We start from the raw sequence: 22140 nt of genomic DNA, 5'->3' as shown, positions 1-22140 counted from the left end.
ATATTCTGGTGAATGAACGAAGGGGCAGAATCACCGGAGCTGGATCTGGTTTGCCTCGCCATATAATCACCGGAATAATGTGCAGAAAAGAGGGGAAAGAAGATGAAGATGAGAGAGAGGATTTTACCTTTTACTCTTTGGTGGAGATTAAATGGGGATTAGCTTGAGAAGATATAGGGGAGTAATGAGTGAATTCAGTCTGAGCAGTTACAAGCGGTAAAATCAGGGGTCTTATCTCTTAATTGCCTCGTTTATCGTGAAAAAATGTAACCGTTAGTCTAAGGATCCTCAACGGTAACATTTTTGGGGACAATTGCTATGGGTGAAATTCTGAGCGCATATCCTAGATAGTATCTTGAATTATATCTTGATTACATAATATGTGTTCATCACCAGGATACTGAATCAGGATATTGGTAACATCCTGATACTGTATCCTGAGGATTACTAACGGATTGTGTGCAGGAGTACGAGCTCAAGTTTGCAACGTTCATGAAGACCTTTCCCCCGAAGACTCGGTCCAAGTTGTTCGAAGAAAAACGTTGAGGCCGCTTTACTTGATCTCCAACGTTAACTAAGGAATATTCGCTGGCATCCCACAATTATAGGAGATTTTGTTTTCATTTTGTAGCTATAAATATACGGGTAAACCAGATCAAATAGGACATCACACTCACTACTCTCGAGCTCTCATACTTTCTCTCGCAACTCTCACTTTCTGAAAAACATTATAACACTTAGCAACGATCTGGTCAATATCCTGCACTATATCCTGACATTTGAAGTAATAAGAAGAACAAGGCAGCTGCGATTGTCAGCTCCTGAGGTTTTGTGCCGGCGATCTAGATTGATCAAGGGCTTTCCTCATACATCTCGTGTCACCCTTTACTTTTTGCTCATTGTTTGTTTACAGATATAGCTCGATATCCTGAGCTATATCCTGAAAACTGTCTTTTGCAAACAACCAAATCAGGATATTTTCGATACACATTCTTAGCACACTACCTCACTTAACTAATTTGATCACTAAATTTCTTAGGTAATTTTTTACCAAAACAAGTAATATCTGGTTGCTTTCATGGTGGCTGCTTTTAGCCAATGAAGTGATGGACTGATTTGTTTAAAATTAATTTCTATCAGTTATTATTGATTATAATAACACATCCAATTGTTGCTCGTCATTCATTATGGGGTCATCAATATCAATTTTTTTTCTTGTTAAAGTCTGAATTTGTTGTTGTTAATCATCGTCCTTTTTATAATAACTCATCCGATAAATGCTGTAAATTCTCCCTTTTTTCCAATTGCAATGAGTAAAGTAGCTTCCATGGGGCATGGATATACGGGACCTTCCTACCATCAAGTTTGTGTAAATTTATTGAAAGATGCTAAGCAATCTGTGAAACTTATAATTGATTCTTATAGAGAGCAATGGGCCGAAAAATGTTGCACTATAATGAGTGATGGATGGAGAGACATTAGACAAAGAGCTCTAATTAATTTTTTGGTTTATTGTCCAATGAGAATTTTATTCATCAAATCTGTTGATGCTTCTGATATTGAGAGCAACGCTGAAAGTTTATGCAAATTGTTTAGTGAAATTGTTGAGATTGCTGGTTCCAAGAATATTTTTCACTTGGTCACTGATAATGCTGCAAATTACAAAGTTGCGGGAAGATTATTATGTGATATATATCCAATGATTTCTTGGTCTCCTTGTGCAGCTCACTGTATAAATTTGATCTTGAAGGATGTTTCAAAACTGGAAGATGTGTCTACTTTGATACAACTTGCATCACGAATTACAGTTTTTATCTACAACCATAAGTGGCCTCTAAATTGGTTGAGAAAAAGACTCGGTTGCAAAGAAATTATCCGTCCTAGGGCCACCCGATTTGGCACATCATTCATTGCATTGAAGAGTTTACATGATCATAAGCATGATTTGCACGCTTTAGTAACCTCTATTGATTTCAAGAAGATGTTTAAAGTGACTGAATCTAGCGATGTGAAACAAACTATCTTAGATGAGAAGTTTTGGGATAATTGTTTTATAACGGTTCAGGTGACGAGTCCTATCTTGAGACTTTTACGTTTCTGTGATTCCGATGAAAAGCATTCATTAGGTTACGTTTATGAAGGTATACTTAGGATAAGGAAAGGAATCAAAGAGTTGCTTAAAAGGAAAAAACGTAACTATAGGAGGTATGTTGATAATATTGACGCTCGTTGGGATAAGATGTTACGCAAAAGTCTTCATGCAGCAGCTTATTGGCTCAACCTGATATTTCAATAAGAAAAAGATAATCGTGAAGAAAAGCAAAAGGCATGGGTAGGGGTGCTTGATATGATTGAGAAATTATCGAGTTTAGATCAAAGTGTGCAAATAACTATTTCACACTTGGCAAAATTTCGGGATGCATAGTAACCATGATTCACAAACACAACCATCCGAAGATTAGTATTTTCTTTTTGATAAATTGATTACTAAATGATATTTTGATGATGCATAGTTTTTTACTTCAAAAACTATATACTTAGATTTGTCATTTTTTAAAATTTAGGCCAAGAATTCAACGAAGAGGATAATGTGGTTCAAGTTGATGATGTTATTAATGTTGGTGATGGCGATTTTGATGATGATGATTCGGATTCGCTAGATGATTGGTAGATTTGTATGTTGTTGGATTGGTACTTTCATTTGTTGTTGGTTTTGTAATTTTTTATGTTCTTGGATTTGGTACTTTTGTATGTTTTTGGATGACTAATGGTTGTGTTTTTAGTTCCTTTACAATTTGGAATTTTATCTATTTTTTCTATATATATATATATATAATTTATGACGTATTCCGGGTCTTAAATCCAGTCGAATCGGTCGGACCAGTCCGACCTTTGACCCCGTAAGGCAACTGGTTCGAACTCCGGTCCGGTTCTGAAAACATTGCTCGTTTGGGTGTCGGGAGAGGAAGTAAATTAGATTAGCTAACCTCTACTTGAACCTCTATAAATCGGTTGTGTCATTCCTTACCTAAAATTTTTAGTTACTTGCATTTTATTGTTGGGTTTCACACACAGTGATAAATATTCATCATTTGAGCTTTTAATCAAGCAACTTTCAAATGACTTGGTGAACGTTTCTACCATGTGTGACTGAATGAAGCATGAAAAATTACAATTTCGTAGCGCAAGCAATCGAATTTTATGGTTAAGCTATTATATTTTTTTTTTGTTCCATCGATTTAATGGTGCAAGGGTATTCGAAACACTTGTAAAACTTTCTATGTTAAGAAAAAGAAGATAACTATATATTGGCTCAGTTAAGACCTAAATAAAAAACAAGCTTAAATTTTTGTGATTTTCGACTGATTGCTTGATGTAGATAGAGGATTACAAATGTAACGCTCCGCTTTTTCGTAACCTTCCTTAATTAGAAAACTTGTCTTGTATTTCTATTTTTGGAAGCTTGTTCCTTTTGTATTTCGTATTTCGTTTCAAACCATTGTAAATCCGAGACTTTGATCGTAATGAAATTTTAATTTTTTTATACATGCTTATACGTGTTGCAATACTCGGGTTATACGTTACCAATCTCGAATGCATACGCGCAACCGATACTCGACATACTGGTACTCATAACTTATACATGCTTGTTAACTATTAAATATGAGGTTAATAATAATAATAATAATAATAATAATAATAATAATAATAATAATAATAATATTAATAATAATAATATAATAATAATACTATAGTAATCATCAACGAAATTGATGTTATATATTCAAATATTATTATATTAAAACAACAAATGTATAAAAACAAAATGGCCAAAATTGTGGTTGTTGTTATTTACTTGCTTTCTTTTGAATGCTTAAATACCAAACCACAAATGTTACATTGATTAAAGGGTTAGTCATATGAGTAAATAATATGACATAACAATACCTAACCTACTATTATCACAAAAAAAAAAAAAAAAAAAATAGAAGAGTTTGAGGGCTGTTAACAGCCTACGCCCATTGAGAGTGTTTGGTTTTTGTTTTTTTGAATGCCAAAGTCCCACTTCTTTAAATTAAGATATTACATATTTAATAAGTTAGTTGATTATATATTTTACTAACATATTATAATATCTTCTACACTTGATATAATATGTCAAAAAAAAGGTTATGTATTGGCTGAAAAACAGCCTCTCGGCTGCAAGTCTCAAGACAGCAACAAACTATTTTTTTTTTATTTCCTTAACACCCAACTAACTTGTCTTAAATACCAACCAACCCAACCCTAATCCTCCCCTATAAAACCCAAGTGTTATCCAAGCCATTTTCACTTTTCTAAACACTCTCAACTCTCTTTAATCACTCCCAAATCACTCTAAATTCGCAGCAACATCAGAAGTTCGGACAGATTCAGCAAGCTTCACTAAAGTGAGCATAACTCACTCAATACTTATCCGATTTAGTCCATTCTTTTTCCTATGTGCTTGGATTGACCTTAGCTTCAATTCTATGAGTTTTTTCACACTAAATAAGTCCCTGGAACTCTGGAAAAAAAGGCTCCAAAGTTCACTGTTCATTTCTGATTTCATCTAATTTTTACTAAACTTGTTCAACTTGAGTCTAACTCATCTCAAACCTATGTCCTTATGCTTATAACCACTTCTATTGTTAGTTATGCTTAAAAACAATGCTGAGACATGTTAAATCAGAGGTTAAAACCTCACAAACTTTCTGGTTTAGTTAGGGTTTTTAACCCATAAGTGGTGTTCAAGCTTCAAGCTTGATAGAGGTGTGATATATATATATATATATATATATATATATATATATATATATACTATTCGAACCCTTGATGATGGACTTGTGTTCATTCATCAAGATATTAGAATAACATCATCTTAGACATAAGACTTGTTACGATTCTAATGAGTGTATTACTCATGAAAATATTAACCCTTGAGGTTTCATAGTATCAAGAACAAGTACTTGGTGTTAAAGGATGATTACTTTCGAATACCTATATTCTTGTGTTTTAACTTCCTAAATCCCTACACGAACATATTCAACCTTCTAACCTCATCCACTTCGTCACATTGGATAATCGGAAAGCATATGCAAATTTGTGAGTATACTTGCAACCCCCTTTTTATGTTTACCACTTTTGGGGTATAACATGTTAATTTATCAAATCACACTTAAACTTATTCTTTATGCAATGCACTAAAATAATCCTCATACATGAATACTATGTTGTTATACTTGATGCTTATACGTGGACCATACTTATGTGATATGTTTTAGTCATTAGCTTTCACGAGCCTCCATTTGACATGTATAGCGCTATAGGAGTAACGCACCGCCCCCTTAAACTTTTGGTCATGTCGAATTAACTAAACTTTCTTGCGTAAACAAAGGATTGGCTAGAAATATTGCATGCCATGTTAGGTTGATCTTGTATAAACTAAGTTGCCATGTGGATTCGTTTTAAACTTTTATACTTATACTTATTCTTAAACTTGTATACTCGCCTTTGCTTTTGCATTGAATTGTATTTTAAACATGTTACAGGTTGATGATTGATGATGCTAAGAAATGGATTAGCAAAGATGCATAGATACTCACTTAGACGTTTAGGTTTAAAGTGTTGTATCAATTTTGTTATGTTATGTTGAATAATGTTGTTATTTGAATTTCGTGTAATGTTTTGACAATTTATCTATGAAATGAAATCGGTTGAATTAAATATTGTCACAAATAGTGTTATGAAGTCTCTTACAATCTTGAACAAGTCCCACTCCGATGATTCCGCCATTGGTTGGGGTGTGACAGATTGGTATCAGAGCCATAACTATAGGGAATTAGGTAGAATTGCCATGCTTTTTACCTAGTCTATAGTTCTAGAGCCTTATTCTTATGTTTTATTTGAAACTACATGCATGCCACTTTATGTGTTTCTTATACATTCCCTTTGAGCCTTTTAAACATATGTTTCATTTATCCTTATATAACATACTTGGCATGCTATACTTATGTGTTAATACATGTTTATTATGTGTTAATATTTGTTTTAATATGTCATCCTTTATGTGCCATTCTTGACATGTTTATACTTGTTTGCGTAATCTTCAACATACGCTTTTCCTCATATATTTTACTCGACTATTCTAAATTCATAAACCACCTCGTAATACACAAACGAGACGACTTCACCAAAATAGGCGTGAACCCCACAATTTGGGGAATGACTCTCAAACCCTCTACTTTTCTTTTTCTTACACGAAATTCACCATCAAGTTGGGAGTGAAATCCTCACCTTGATGGAGAAATTCAAATTTCAAATTCTAGTGGACCCTCGTCAAAGTGTCGAAATTAACTTTTGACCCGACGAGTACCAACCACACTTAGGATACTAAATCGCCAAGTTAGGGGTGAAACCCGCACCTTGTCGACTAGTTCCACTCCTGGATTTTCATTAATCCCGCTAAGTCTCGAAATTTCAATTGATTTGGGGACATGTAGTAACCGAAGGGTAGATACCATTAACCGACTTGTCGGCGAGAGTATTTTACCTATTCGGCCAAAGCATGCTCCTCAAATTCAAAAGACTTTTCGACCAATTTGGTTAGTCAAAGTTCCGCTTTGGAACCATCCAAATTTTAATCAAACATGTGTTCTACTATTTATTTTATACGATGCAATCTTTCGAATTCGAAATTACTTTCAATATCTACTCCTCTCACACACACAACATATTAAATCCCTTTCATAGATTTATACATATGTATGATTTCAAAACGTCACTCAATTTTGTTTACATTCTTTGTAACACCAAAATGGAGGCATATCATCGAGATAGGAGTGATTTCCTTACCTTGATGATTAGCTCCACTCCTTCTTTTCTTAAAACGAACTCACCGACGAGTTAGGGGTGATTCCCTACCTAGGTGATCGTTACCAAAACTTTACCTCAAAATGTCCTATTATGCAAATCCGATCATGTTTTGTACTTAAGTCATTTATCATTTATCGAAATACCTACCTATATTAAATCCAAAATTTCATTGTTTTATCAGGCATACTTCTTATCCTACAACCTACTTTCACTTACTCATATACACGAGATTCTTAATCATATCTTAAACGTTTTACTACACAAATTTCCAAACCTTATGTAATGCTACCTATCAATTTAATCGGTCCAATGAAACTCTTGCCCATGAACTTCATCTTCGACTTAATCACTAAAATATGCTCGCATTATATCGTCATACTAGAGACTTCAATTCTTAATTGAAACCAAACCAACCTTTCTCAATTACATATAGGATCTTATAGATATTATAAGATCGTTTTACCTAAGACTATTTTCAACAACAACAAATCATTTGATAAATTTTTTTTTAGGATCGACGTTTTCACAAGAACCTCCAAAATTCAAAATTTCTTGTTTGGGTGCAAATGAAGCGAACTTACTATTTTCGAAAACTTTTCTACACCGCTTAAGTCGTCATTCAAATCTCAAAACACGTGGGCAAGAAGACTTCATGGGGACCGATAACCTTCAAAATACGTTAACTCTTTTAAAACAAAAGTAGCATTTCCGTTTGTTACAAAATACATTATGCTTAACCAATGAGTACTTTATATCCTCTTACATATGAAAACTATATTCCACCTTTCAACCCAAGCTCAATCTAATTTTGATTCGATAAACTCAACGTTTCGTTTAAGCAACTATACATGCATATCATCATACACGTTTTAGTTGTTGCATCGCGACAATTTCAGTTATATCATTCGTATTTACATGCTCAACCTTTCGAGCACTTTTACATGCTTTGTTATGTGTCAATAAATACTATATACGCAATCATTAGTATTCGTACTCACACTCATGCTCATATTCATAACAATACATTTTGTGCTCATACTTATAATTGTATTCATACTTATACTCATGTGTTTTACGCTTATACTTATATTTATACGTTTCATGCTTATACGTATACGTATACTCATACTACTCGTACGTTTTATGTTGATACTCATACTTACGTGCATATTCATACTTAAACTTATACTTATGCTCGGGCTTTCATTCATACACATGATTCATACATTCGTACCTATACGCGAGCGTAATCCGAAGGATTCGCTTGCGTGGGTCCCTACATACTTAAGCATGGACTTGCTTATATACTATATTCTTATACGTACACATTCTTATTTTTAAATTATGTATACCCTGATTCATACTCAACTAGTACAAGCTATGCGGATCATGAGACGATCAAAATAATCGCCGGTGCACACGGGATTATAGTGATAAGCGCATGAGAACCATAGAGTGTACTGTTGTATATGGTAGGACACGGAACGTAACATGACACCAGATACGAAACGGACATAATATGGTCAAAACATGGTGGATACGCCGCTGGTACTTCCTATATATAAGTGTTTTCACCACGTTACCAAACTCTCGTAAAACGTGCCATGAGAAATTCAGTGTTTTGCAGACCTTTTAGACCTAACTCAAACTTTAAACAACTCACAAACGCATTATATCCGATTATCCACGACGAGACCTCATTCTTAACACGTTACCTTCGTCTATCGTATACTTATGCCATTCTTGTACTTGCATCCGTTTATTAAGAGTTAATCGTTCAATTCCACACTCCTATTACTCCCCATTATTCTTTGTTCTCTTATACGAACCTCGATCACAATCAAATCCGTTAAAACGTTCGAATCCGAACTTGCCGCCTTAACTTTAAAAACCGTCTTTGTATCCTTATTTCTTGTGTAAACGGACTTCGTAAACCGTTATCACTTTATTCAAAGTACTTGACCTTGTCGTCTTCAAAACACCATACTTTTCAAAACGTTTCAAATTTTCCAAGTCTCAATTCTTAATGACCACCTTTTGCCAAAACTCTTTCAAGCCTTCCTTTTAAATAAATTTAGGGACGAAATTTCCTAAAGGATGGAAGACTGTAACGCTCCGCTTTTTCATAACCTTCCTTAATTAGAAAACGTGTCTTGTATTTCTATTTTTGGAAGCTTGTTCCTTTTGTTTTTCGTATCTCGTTTCAAACCATTGTAAATCCGAGACTTCGATCGTAATGAAATTGTAAATTTTTTTATACATGCTTATACGTGTTGCAATACTCGGGTTATACGTTACCAATCTCGAATGCATACGCGCGACCGATACTTGACATACTGGTACTCATAACTTATACATGCTTGTTAACTATTAAATACGTGGTTAATAATAATAATAATACTATGGTAATCATCAACGAAGTTGATGTTATATATTCAAATATTATTATATTAAAACAACAAATGTATAAAAAGAAAATGGCCAAAATTGTGGTTGTTGTTATTTACTTGCTTTCTTTTGAATGCTTAAATACCAAACCACAAATGTTACATTGATTAAAGGGTTAGTCATATGAGTAAATAATATGACATAACAATACCTAACCTAGTATTATCACAAAACAAAAAAAAAATAGAAGAGTTTGAGGGCTGTTAACAGCCTACGGCCATTGAGAGTGTTTGGTTTTTTGTTTTTTTAATGCCAAAGTCCCACTTCCTTAAATTAAGATATTACATATTTAATAAGTTAGTTGGTTATATGTTTTACTAACATATTATGATATCTTCTACACTTGATATAATATGTCAAAAAAAGGGTATGTATTGGCTGAAAAACAGCCTCTCGGCTGCAAGTCTCAAGACAGCAACAAACTAATTTTTTTTATTTACTTAACACCCAACTAACTTGTCTTAAATGCCAAACAACCCAACCTTAATCCTCCCCTATAAAACCCAAGTGTTATCCAAGTCATTTTCACTTTTCTAAACACTCTCAACTCTCTATAATCACTCCCAAATCACTCTAAATTCGCAGCAACATCAGAAGTTCGGACAGATTCAGCAAACTTCACTAAAGTGAGCATAACTCGCTCAATACTTGTCCAATTTAGTCCATTCTTTTTCCTATGTGCTTGGATTGACCTTAGCTTCGATTCCATGGGTTTTTCACAGTAAATAAGTCCCTGGAACTCTGGAAAAAAAGGCTCCAAAGTTCACTGTTCATTTCTGATTTCATCTAATTTTACTAAACTTGCTCAACTTGAGTCTAGCTCATCTCAAACCAATGTCCTTATGCTTATAACCACTTCTATGGTTAGTTAGGCTTAAAAACAAGGCTGAGACATGTTAAATCAGAGTTTAAAACCTCACAAACTTTCTGTTTTAGTTATGGTTTTTAACCCACAAGTGGTGTTCAAGCTTCAAGCTTGATAGAGGTGTGATTGTGGACTAACTTGGGTTGTCCAACATAAAATCCCCACATCCCTTGATGATTTCTCATGGTGTAGTTGTTTCTAATTCTTGTATTGATATTAGTTCATGACCCTCCTTGTATGTTTTTACATCAAGTGTAGTGGTGAACCACAAGAGGTACCTAAATGGAAGCTTGTTCTTCCTACCTCCTATAGGAATTCTATGACACAGTAGTGGTACCTAAATGAAGATTTATCTTTTACCTCATGCTTGACTAATGGACTAAATATTACATATAATGCTTATATATATATATATATATATATATATACTATTCGAACCCTTGATGATGGACTTTTGTTCATTCGTCAAGATATTAGAATAACATTATCTAAGACATAAGACTTGTTACGATTCTAATGAGTGTATTACTCATGAAAATATTAACCCTTGAGGTTTCATAGTGTCAAGAACAAGTACTTGGTGTTAAAGGATGATTACTTTCGAATACCTATATTCTTGTGTTTTAACTTTCTAAATCCCTACACGAACATATTCAACCTTCTAACCTCATCCACTTCGTCACATTGGATAATCGGAAAGCATATGCAAATTTGTTAGTATACTCGCAACCCCCTTTTTATATTTACCACTTTTGGGGTGTAACATGTTAATTTATCAAATCACACTTAAACTTATTCTTTATGCAATGCACTAAAATAATCCTCATACATGAATACTATGTTGTTATACTTGATGCTTATACGTGGACCATACTTAAGTGATATGTTTTAGTCATTAGCTTTCACGAGCCTCCATTTGACATGTATAGCGCTATATGAGTAACGCACCGCCCCCCTTAAACTTGTGGTCATGTCGAATTAACTAAACTTTCTTGCGTAAACAAAGGATTGGCTAGAAATATTGCATGCCATGTTAGGTTGATCTTGTATAAACTAAGTTGCCATGTGGATTCGTTTTAAACTTTTATACTTATACTTATTCTTAAACTTGTATACTCGCCTTTGCTTTTGCACTGAATTATATTTTAAACATGTTACAGGTTGATGATTGATGATGCTAAGAAATGGATTAGCAAAGATGCCTAGATACTCACTTAGACGTTTAGGTTTAAAGTGTTGTATCAATTTTGTTATGTTATGTTGAACAATGTTGTTATTTGAATTTTTTGAATTGTTTTGACAATTTATCTATGAAATGAAATCGGTTGAATTAAATATTGTCACAAATAGTGTTATGAAGTCTCTTACAATCTTGAACAAGTCCCACTCCGATGATTCCGCCATTGGTTGGGGTGTGACAGATTGGTATCAGAGCCATAACTATAGGGAATTAGGTAGAATTGCCATGCTTTTTACCTAGTCTATAGTTCTAGAGCCTTATTCTTATGTTTTATTTGAAACTACATGCATGCCACTTTATGTGTTTCTTATACATTCTCTTTGAGCCTTTTAAACATATGTGTCATTTATCCTTATGTAACATACTTGGCATGCTATACTTATGTGTTAATACATGTTTTATTATGTGTTAATATTTGTTTTAATATGTCATCCTTTATGTGCCATTCTTGACATGTTTATACTTGTTTGCGTTATCTTCAACATACGCTTTTCCTCATACATTTTACTCGACTATTCTAAATTCACAAACCACTCGTAATACACAAACGAGACGACTTCACCAAAATAGGCGTGAAACCCACAATTTGGGGAATGACTCTCAAACCCTCTACTTTTCTTTTTTTACACGAAATTCACCATCAAGTTGGGAGTGAAATCCTTACCTTGATGGAGAAATTCAAATTTCAAATTCTAGTGGACCCTCGTCAAAGTGTCGAAATTAACTTTTGACCCGACGAGTACCAACCACACTTAAGATACTAAATCGCCAAGTTAGGGGTGAAACTCACACGTTGTCGACTAGTTCCACTCCTGGATTTTCATTAATCCCGCTAAGTCTCGAAATTTCAATTGATTTGGGGACATGTAGTAACCAGAAGGGTAGATACCGTTAACCGACTTGTCGGCGAGAGTATTTTACCTATTAGGCCAAAGCATGCTCCTCAAATTCAAAAGACTTTTCGACCAATTTGGTTAGTCAAAGTTCCGCTTTGGAACCATCCAACTTTTAATCAAACATGTGTTCTACTATTTATTTTATACGATGCAATCTTTCGAATTCGAAATTACTTTCGATGTCTACTCCTCTCACACACAAAACATATTAAATCCCTTTCATACATTTAGAAAAGTCATTTTCACTTTTCTAAACACTCTCAACTCTCTATAATCACTCCCAAATCACTCTAAATTCGCAACAACATCAGAAGTTCGGACAGATTCAGCAAACTTCACTAAAGTGAGCATAACTCGCTCAATACTTGTCCAATTTAGTCCATTCTTTTTCCTATGTGCTTGGATTGACCTTAGCTTCGATTCCATGGGTTTTTCACAGTAAATAAGTCCCTGGAACTCTGGAAAAAAAGGCTCCAAAGTTCACTGTTCATTTCTGATTTCATCTAATTTTACTAAACTTGCTCAACTTGAGTCTAGCTCATCTCAAACCAATGTCCTTATGCTTATAACCACTTCTATGGTTAGTTAGGCTTAAAAACAAGGCTGAGACATGTTAAATCAGAGTTTAAAACCTCACAAACTTTCTGTTTTAGTTAGGGTTTTTAACCCACAAGTGGTGTTCAAGCTTCAAGCTTGATAGAGGTGTGATTGTGGACTAACTTGGGTTGTCCAACATAAAATCCCCACATCCCTTGATGATTTCTCATGGTGTAGTTGTTTCTTATTCTTGTATTGATATTAGTCATTTTCACTTTTCTAAATACTTGTCCAATTTAGTCCATTCTTTTTCCTATGTGCTTGGATTGACCTTAGCTTCGATTCCATGGGTTTTTCACAGTAAATAAGTCCCTGGAACTCTGGAAAAAAAGGCTCCAAAGTTCACTGTTCATTTCTGATTTCATCTAATTTTACTAAACTTGCTCAACTTGAGTCTAGCTCATCTCAAACCAATGCCCTTATGCTTATAACCACTTCTATGGTTAGTTAGGCTTAAAAACAAGGCTGAGACATGTTAAATCAGAGTTTAAAACCTCACAAACTTTCTGTTTTAGTTAGGGTTTTTAACCCCACAAGTGGTGTTCAAGCTTCAAGCTTGATAGAGGTGTGATTGTGGACTAACTTGGGTTATCCAACATAAAATCCCCACATCCCTTGATGATTTCTCATGGTGTAGTTGTTTCTTATTCTTGTATTGATATTAGTTCATGACCCTCCTTGTATGTTTTTACATCAAGTGTAGTGGTGAACCACAAGAGGTACCTAAATGGAAGCTTGTTCTTCCTACCTCCTATAGGAATTCTATGACACAGTAGTGGTACCTAAATGAAGATTTATCTTTTACCTCATGCTTGACTAATGGACTAAATATTACATATAATGCTTATATATATATATACTATTCGAACCCTTGATGATGGACTTTTGTTCATTCGTCAAGATATTAGAATAACATTATCTAAGACATAAGACTTCTTACGATTCTAATGAGTGTATTACTCATGAAAATATTAACCCTTGAGGTTTCATAGTGTCAAGAACAAGCACTTGGTGTTAAAGGATGATTACTTTCGAATACCTATATTCTTGTGTTTTAACTTCCTAAATCCCTACACGAACATATTCAACCTTCTAACCTCATCCACTTCGTCACATTGGATAATCGGAAAGCATATGCAAATTTGTTAGTATACTCGCAACCCCCTTTTTATGTTTACCACTTTTGGGGTGTAACATGTTAATTTATCAAATCACACTTAAACTTATTATTTATGCAATGCACTAAAATAATCCTCATACATGAATACTATGTTGTTATACTTGATGCTTATACGTGGACCATACTTAAGTGATATGTTTTAGTCATTAGCTTTCACGAGCCTCCATTTGACATGTATAGCGCTATATGAGTAACGCACCGCCCCCCTTAAACTTGTGGTCATGTCGAATTAACTAAACTTTCTTGCGTAAACAAAGGATTGGCTAGAAATATTGCATGCCATGTTAGGTTGATCTTGTATAAACTAAGTTGCCATGTGGATTCGTTTTAAACTTTTATACTTATACTTATTCTTAAACTTGTATACTCGCCTTTGCTTTTGCACTGAATTATATTTTAAACATGTTACAGGTTGATGATTGATGATGCTAAGAAATGGATTAGCAAAGATGCCTAGATACTCACTTAGACGTTTAGGTTTAAAGTGTTGTATCAATTTTGTTATGTTATGTTGAACAATGTTGTTATTTGAATTTTTTGAATTGTTTTGACAATTTATCTATGAAATGAAATCGGTTGAATTAAATATTGTCACAAATAGTGTTATGAAGTCTCTTACAATCTTGAACAAGTCCCACTCTGATGATTCCGCCATTGGTTGGGGTGTGACAGATTGGTATCAGAGCCATAACTATAGGGAATTAGGTAGAATTGCCATGCTTTTTACCTAGTCTATAGTTCTAGAGCCTTATTCTTATGTTTTATTTGAAACTACATGCATGCCACTTTATGTGTTTCTTATACATTCTCTTTGAGCCTTTTAAACATATGTGTCATTTATCCTTATGTAACATACTTGGCATGCTATACTTATGTGTTAATATTTGTTTTAATATGTCATCCTTTATGTGCCATTCTTGACATGTTTATACTTGTTTGCGTTATCTTCAACATACGCTTTTCCTCATACATTTTACTCGACTATTCTAAATTCACAAACCACTCGTAATACACAAACGAGACGACTTCACCAAAATAGGCGTGAAACCCACAATTTGGGGAATGACTCTCAAACCCTCTACTTTTCTTTTTTTTACACGAAATTCACCATCAAGTTGGGAGTGAAATCCTTACCTTGATGGAGAAATTCAAATTTCAAATTCTAGTGGACCCTCGTCAAAGTGTCGAAATTAACTTTTGACCCGACGAGTACCAGCCACACTTAAGATACTAAATCGCCAAGTTAGGGGTGAAACTCGCACGTTGTCGACTAGTTCCACTCCTGGATTTTCATTAATCCCGCTAAGTCTCGAAATTTCAATTGATTTTGGGACATGTAGTAACCGGAAGGGTAGATACCGTTAACCGACTTGTCGGCGAGAGTATTTTACCTATTAGGCCAAAGCATGCTCCTCAAATTCAAAAGACTTTTCGACCAATTTGGTTAGTCAAAGTTCCGCTTTGGAACCATCCAACTTTTAATCAAACATGTGTTCTACTATTTATTTTATACGATGCAATCTTTCGAATTCGAAATTACTTTCGATATCTACTCCTCTCACACACAAAACATATTAAATCCCTTTCATACATTTAGAAAAGTCATTTTCACTTTTCTAAACACTCTCAACTCTCTATAATCACTCCCAAATCACTCTAAATTCGCAGCAACATCAGAAGTTCGGACAGATTCAGCAAACTTCACTAAAGTGAGCATAACTCGCTCAATACTTGTCCAATTTAGTCCATTCTTTTTCCTATGTGCTTGGATTGACCTTAGCTTCGATTCCATGGGTTTTTCACAGTAAATAAGTCCCTGGAACTCTGGAAAAAAAGGCTCCAAAGTTCACTGTTCATTTCTGATTTCATCTAATTTTACTAAACTTGCTCAACTTGAGTCTAGCTCATCTCAAACCAATGTCCTTATGCTTATAACCACTTCTATGGTTAGTTAGGCTTAAAAACAAGGCTGAGACATGTTAAATCAGAGTTTAAAACCTCACAAACTTTCTGTTTTAGTTAGGGTTTTTAACCCACAAGTGGTGTTCAAGCTTCAAGCTTGATAGAGGTGTGATTGTGGACTAACTTGGGTTGTCCAACATAAAATCCCCACATCCCTTGATGATTTCTCATGGTGTAGTTGTTTCTTATTCTTTTATTGATATTAGTCATTTTCACTTTTCTAAATACTTGTCCAATTTAGTCCATTCTTTTTCCTATGTGCTTGGATTGACCTTAGCTTCGATTCCATGGGTTTTTCACAGTAAATAAGTCCCTGGAACTCTGGAAAAAAAGGCTCCAAAGTTCACTGTTCATTTCTGATTTCATCTAATCTTACTAAACTTGCTCAACTTGAGTCTAGCTCATCTCAAACCAATGTCCTTATGCTTATAACCACTTCTATGGTTAGTTAGGCTTAAAAACAAGGCTGAGACATGTTAAATCAGAGTTTAAAACCTCACAAACTTTCTGTTTTAGTTAGGGTTTTTAACCCACAAGTGGTGTTCAAGCTTCTAGCTTGATAGAGGTGTGATTGTGGACTAACTTGGGTTGTCCAACATAAAATCCCCACATCCCTTGATGATTTCTCATGGTGTAGTTGTTTCTTATTCTTGTATTGATATTAGTTCATGACCCTCCTTGTATGTTTTTACATCAAGTGTAGTGGTGAACCACAAGAGGTACCTAAATGGAAGCTTGTTCTTCCTACCTCCTATAGGAATTCTATGACACAGTAGTGGTACCTAAATGAAGATTTATCTTTTACCTCATGCTTGACTAATGGACTAAATATTACATATAATGCTTATATATATATATACTATTCGAACCCTTGATGATGGACTTTTGTTCATTCGTCAAGATATTAGAATAACATTATCTAAGACATAAGACTTCTTACGATTCTAATGAGTGTATTACTCATGAAAATATTAACCCTTGAGGTTTCATAGTGTCAAGAACAAGCACTTGGTGTTAAAGGATGATTACTTTCGAATACCTATATTCTTGTGTTTTAACTTCCTAAATCCCTACACGAACATATTCAACCTTCTAACCTCATCCACTTCGTCACATTGGATAATCGGAAAGCATATGCAAATTTGTTAGTATACCCGCAACCCCCTTTTTATGTTTACCACTTTTGGGGTGTAACATGTTAATTTATCAAATCACACTTAAACTTATTCTTTATGCAATGCACTAAAATAATCCTCATACATGAATACTATGTTGTTATACTTGATGCTTATACGTGGACCATACTTAAGTGATATGTTTTAGTCATTAGCTTTCACGAGCCTCCATTTGACATGTATAGCGCTATATGAGTAACGCACCGCCCCCCTTAAACTTGTGGTCATGTCGAATTAACTAAACTTTCTTGCGTAAACAAAGGATTGGCTAGAAATATTGCATGCCATGTTAGGTTGATCTTGTATAAACTAAGTTGCCATGTGGATTCGTTTTAAACTTTTATACTTATACTTATTCTTAAACTTGTATACTCGCCTTTGCTTTTGCACTGAATTATATTTTAAACATGTTACAGGTTGATGATTGATGATGCTAAGAAATGGATTAGCAAAGATGCCTAGATACTCACTTAGACGTTTAGGTTTAAAGTGTTGTATCAATTTTGTTATGTTATGTTGAACAATGTTGTTATTTGAATTTTTTGAATTGTTTTGACAATTTATCTATGAAATGAAATCGGTTGAATTAAATATTGTCACAAATAGTGTTATGAAGTCTCTTACAATCTTGAACAAGTCCCACTCCGATGATTCCGCCATTGGTTGGGGTGTGACAGATTGGTATCAGAGCCATAACTATAGGGAATTAGGTAGAATTGCCATGCTTTTTACCTAGTCTATAGTTCTAGAGCCTTATTCTTATGTTTTATTTGAAACTACATGCATGCCACTTTATGTGTTTCTTATACATTCTCTTTGAGCCTTTTAAACATATGTGTCATTTATCCTTATGTAGCATACTTGGCATGCTATACTTATGTGTTAATACATGTTTTATTATGTGTTAATATTTGTTTTAATATGTCATCCTTTATGTGCCATTCTTGACATGTTTATACTTGTTTGCGTTATCTTCAACATACGCTTTTCCTCATACATTTTACTCGACTATTCTAAATTCACAAACCACTCGTAATACACAAACGAGACGACTTCACCAAAATAGGCGTGAAACCCACAATTTGGGGAATGACTCTCAAACCCTCTACTTTTCTTTTTTTACACGAAATTCACCATCAAGTTGGGAGTGAAATCCTTACCTTGATGGAGAAATTCAAATTTCAAATTCTAGTGGACCCTCGTCAAAGTGTCGAAATTAACTTTTGACCCGACGAGTACCAACCACACTTAAGATACTAAATCGCCAAGTTAGGGGTGAAACTCGCACGTTGTCGACTAGTTCCACTCCTGGATTTTCATTAATCCCGCTAAGTCTCGAAATTTCAATTGATTTGGGGACAAGTAGTAACCGGAAGGGTAGATACCGTTAACCGACTTGTCGGCGAGAGTATTTTACCTATTAGGCCAAAGCATGCTCCTCAAATTCAAAAGACTTTTCGACCAATTTGGTTAGTCAAAGTTCCGCTTTGGAACCATCCAAATTTTAATCAAACATGTGTTCTACTATTTATTTTATACGATGCAATCTTTCGAATTCGAAATTACTTTCGATATCTACTCCTCTCACACACAAAACATATTAAATCCCTTTCATACATTTATACATATGTATGATTTCAAAACGTCACTCAATTTTGTTTACATTCTTTGTTTACCGTGCACCGAAAATATCCCCTGCCCATGTACTCAATGTGATCTAATGGACCTTTGATTTCAAGTGAGGAACCTAGTTCCAATGACTCAAGATATTGTGACATGATCCCACCATTTGGGAACCTTGGTTCGACACCTTTGAAGTAAATTTTGACTAGCAACTCAAAGTATCCAACTTCATCAATTCTGCTGGTTGATGTGTATGCTCTCATGCAAAGCTTGTCATCAACTGTGGCATACATAAATATGTGTTTACCTACCGGTACTTTGAGAAGTGATCTTGTGATGGGAGCGCGAATCAGAATAGCCTCACATCATGAGAAACGTTTGTTATTTGAGATGAGTTTTCATAGGATCTTTTCACGAGGGACTAGGGCCACATTTCTTGTAGGCACAATTTCTTTGATGGTGGCTAAGTGTGAGCCTAGGTAATTGGTGGCACCATAGACCGAGTTGTATGGTGATGATGCAGCGGAGTCGGAACTATAACCCATGGTTAGGAGTAACCAATTCGGTACTCTTCCAATAGCTTCTTTGCCTTATCAGAATGGATTGCATCGAACTCTTCGATGCAATCTGTTCTAGCATTGATGAGAATGTTGTCACTACCACTCGGGTGGTCTTTGAGGAAGGCGGTGCAGTCGTAGATGCTGTAAATTCTCCCGTTTTCCAATTGCGATGAGTAAAGTAGCTTCCATGGGGCATGGATATACGGGACCTTCCTACCATCAAGTTCGTGTAAATCTGTTGAAAGATGCTAAGCAATCAGTGAAACTTATAGTTGATTTTATAGAGAGCAATAGGCCGAAAAGGTTGCACTATAATGAGTGATGGATGGAGAGACATTACACAAAGAGCTCTAATTAATTTTTGGTTTATTGTCCAACGGGAATTTCATTCATCAAATTTGTTGATGCTTCTGATATTAAGAGTAATGTTGAAAGTTTATGAAATTTTTTAGTGAAACTATTGAGATTGTTGGTTCCAAGAATATTGTTCACTTGGTCACCGATAATGCTGCAAGTTAAAAAGCTGCGGGAAGATTATTTTGTGATAGATATCCAATAATTTATTGGTCTCCTTATGCGGCTCACTGTATAAATTTGATCTTGAAGGAAGTTTCAGAAATGGAAGACGTGTCTACTTTGATAAAACTTGCATCACGAATTACAGTTTTCATCTACAACCACAAGTGGCCTCTAAAATGGTTAAGAAAAAGACCCAATTGGACAGAAATTATCCGTCCTGGGGCCACCCGATTTGGTACATCATTCATTGCATTGAAGAGTTTACATGATCATAAGTATGATTTGCAAGCTTTAGTAACCTCTGTTGATTTCAAGAATATGTTGAAAGTGACTAAAACTAGCGATGTGAAACAAACTATCTTAGATGAGAAGTTTTGGGATAATTGTTTTATAACTGTTCAGGTGATGAGTCCTATCTTAAGACTTTTGCGTATATGTGATTCCGATAAAAAGCCTTCATTAGGTTACTTTTATGAAGGTATGCTTAGGATAAGGAAAGGAGTCAAAGAGTTTTTTAAAAGGAAAAGACATTACTATAAGTGGTATGTTGATATTATTGATGCTCGTTGGGATAAGATGTTATGCAAAAGTCTTCATGAAGTAGCTTATTGGCCCATTTCGATATTTGAATATGAAAAAGATAATCGTGAAGAAAAGCAAAAGGCATGGGTAGGGGTGCTTGATATGATTGAGAAGTGATCGAGTTTAGATCAAAGTGTGCAAATAACTATTTCGCACTTGGCAAAATTTCAGGATAAAGTAGGTACTTTTGGTCGATCTATTGCTATGTCTTCCGTAGAGCTTGAGCGTCCCGGTTAGTCTACCTAATGTTTATTTATGATATTAGTTTTATATATTATAACAAAATTATATTTTTATGTTAATTGTATGATTAGAGGAGTGGTGGAAAGCGTTCGGTGGAGATGTACCGGCGTTACAAAAATTTGCCATAAGAATTTTAAGTCAAAGCGCATCCTCTTCCGGATGTGAACGGAATTGGAGTGTTTTTGTGAGAATTCACACCAAAAGAAGGAACCGCTTGGAGAATCAAAGGCTAGGTGATCTCGTATATGTGCATTACAACTTATATCTACAAAATAGGTATGATACAAGCACAAACTTTACTTATTATTAGTTTTTAATATTGAATAAAATATTTTACATTTAAATTTGTTAGGCTAAATGAGAGCAAAAGGCCATATGACCCGGTTGATTACCAAAGCGTTGATAAAAACGAATTTTGGGTGGTGGAAGACGAGAATGAATCCGAGCTTAACTATGATGATTTAGAAAATATGCTCGATGAGGAGCTCCCAATTAACCTTAATTCACAAACACAACCATCCGAAGGTTAGTATTTTCTTTTTGATAAATTGATTACTAAATGATATTTTGATGATGCATAGTTTTTTTCTTCAAAAACTATATACCTAGATTTGTCATTTTTTAAATTTTAGGCCAAGAATTCAACGAAGAAGATAATGTGGTTCAAGTTGATGATGTTATTAGTTTTGATGATGGCGATTTTGATGATGATGATGATTCGGATTCACTAGATGATTGGTAGACAAATGTTGTTGGATTGGTACTTTCATTTGTTGTTTGTTTTGTACTTTTTTATGTTCTTGGAATTGGTACTTTTGTATGTTTTTGGATGCCTAATGGTTGTGTTTCTAGTTCCTTAACAATTTGGAATTTTATCTATTTTTTTCTATATTATATATATATATATATATAATTTATGATGTAATCCGAGTCTTAAATCCGGTCGAACCGGTTGGACCGGTCCGACCTTTGACCCCGTAAGGCGACCGGGTCAACCTCCGGTCCGGTTCTGAAACATTGCTCGTTTAGGAATCGGGAGAGGAAGTAAATTGGATTAGCTAACGTCTACTTGAACCTCTATAAATCGGTTGTGTCATTCATTACCTAAAATTTTAATTACTCGCATTTTATATTTGGGTTTCACACACAGCGATAAATCTTCATCATCTGTGCTTTTAATCAAGCAACTTTCAAATGACTTGGTGAACGTTTCAATACCATTTTTGTTTCTACCATGTGTGACTCAATGAAGCACGACAAATTACAATTTCGTAGCGCAAGGAATCGAATTTTACGGTTAAGCAATTATATTTTTTTGTTCCATCGATTTAATGGTGCAAGGGTATCCAAAACACT

The 22140-nt window shown here is 34.6% G+C and overlaps 2 protein-coding genes and 1 pseudogene across 2 annotated transcripts; 2 read left to right on the top strand and 1 right to left on the bottom strand.

The window, feature by feature from the left end:
• The first annotated feature begins 1309 nt into the window (after positions 1-1309).
• Positions 1310-2671, top strand: LOC110876292. The gene is made up of 2 exons (XM_022124471.1): positions 1310-2141; positions 2565-2671. The coding sequence occupies exons 1-2, from the start codon at positions 1310-1312 to the stop codon at positions 2669-2671; spliced, it is 939 nt and encodes a 312-aa protein (XP_021980163.1).
• A 16245-nt stretch (positions 2672-18916) lies between these two features.
• LOC110876293 lies at positions 18917-19777 on the bottom strand (annotated as a pseudogene).
• A 281-nt stretch (positions 19778-20058) lies between these two features.
• On the top strand, positions 20059-21526 carry LOC110876294. The gene is made up of 5 exons (XM_022124472.1): positions 20059-20628; positions 20713-20773; positions 20856-21060; positions 21137-21309; positions 21417-21526. The coding sequence occupies exons 1-5, from the start codon at positions 20059-20061 to the stop codon at positions 21524-21526; spliced, it is 1119 nt and encodes a 372-aa protein (XP_021980164.1).
• Positions 21527-22140: the final 614 nt, after the last annotated feature.

The sequence above is a fragment of the Helianthus annuus genome, chromosome 9, assembly GCF_002127325.2.
Source record: "Helianthus annuus cultivar XRQ/B chromosome 9, HanXRQr2.0-SUNRISE, whole genome shotgun sequence".
Classification (NCBI taxonomy): Eukaryota; Viridiplantae; Streptophyta; class Magnoliopsida; order Asterales; family Asteraceae; genus Helianthus; species Helianthus annuus.
Note: the sequence above shows the minus strand (reverse complement) of the source record. Positions and strands in the feature narration are given on the sequence as shown.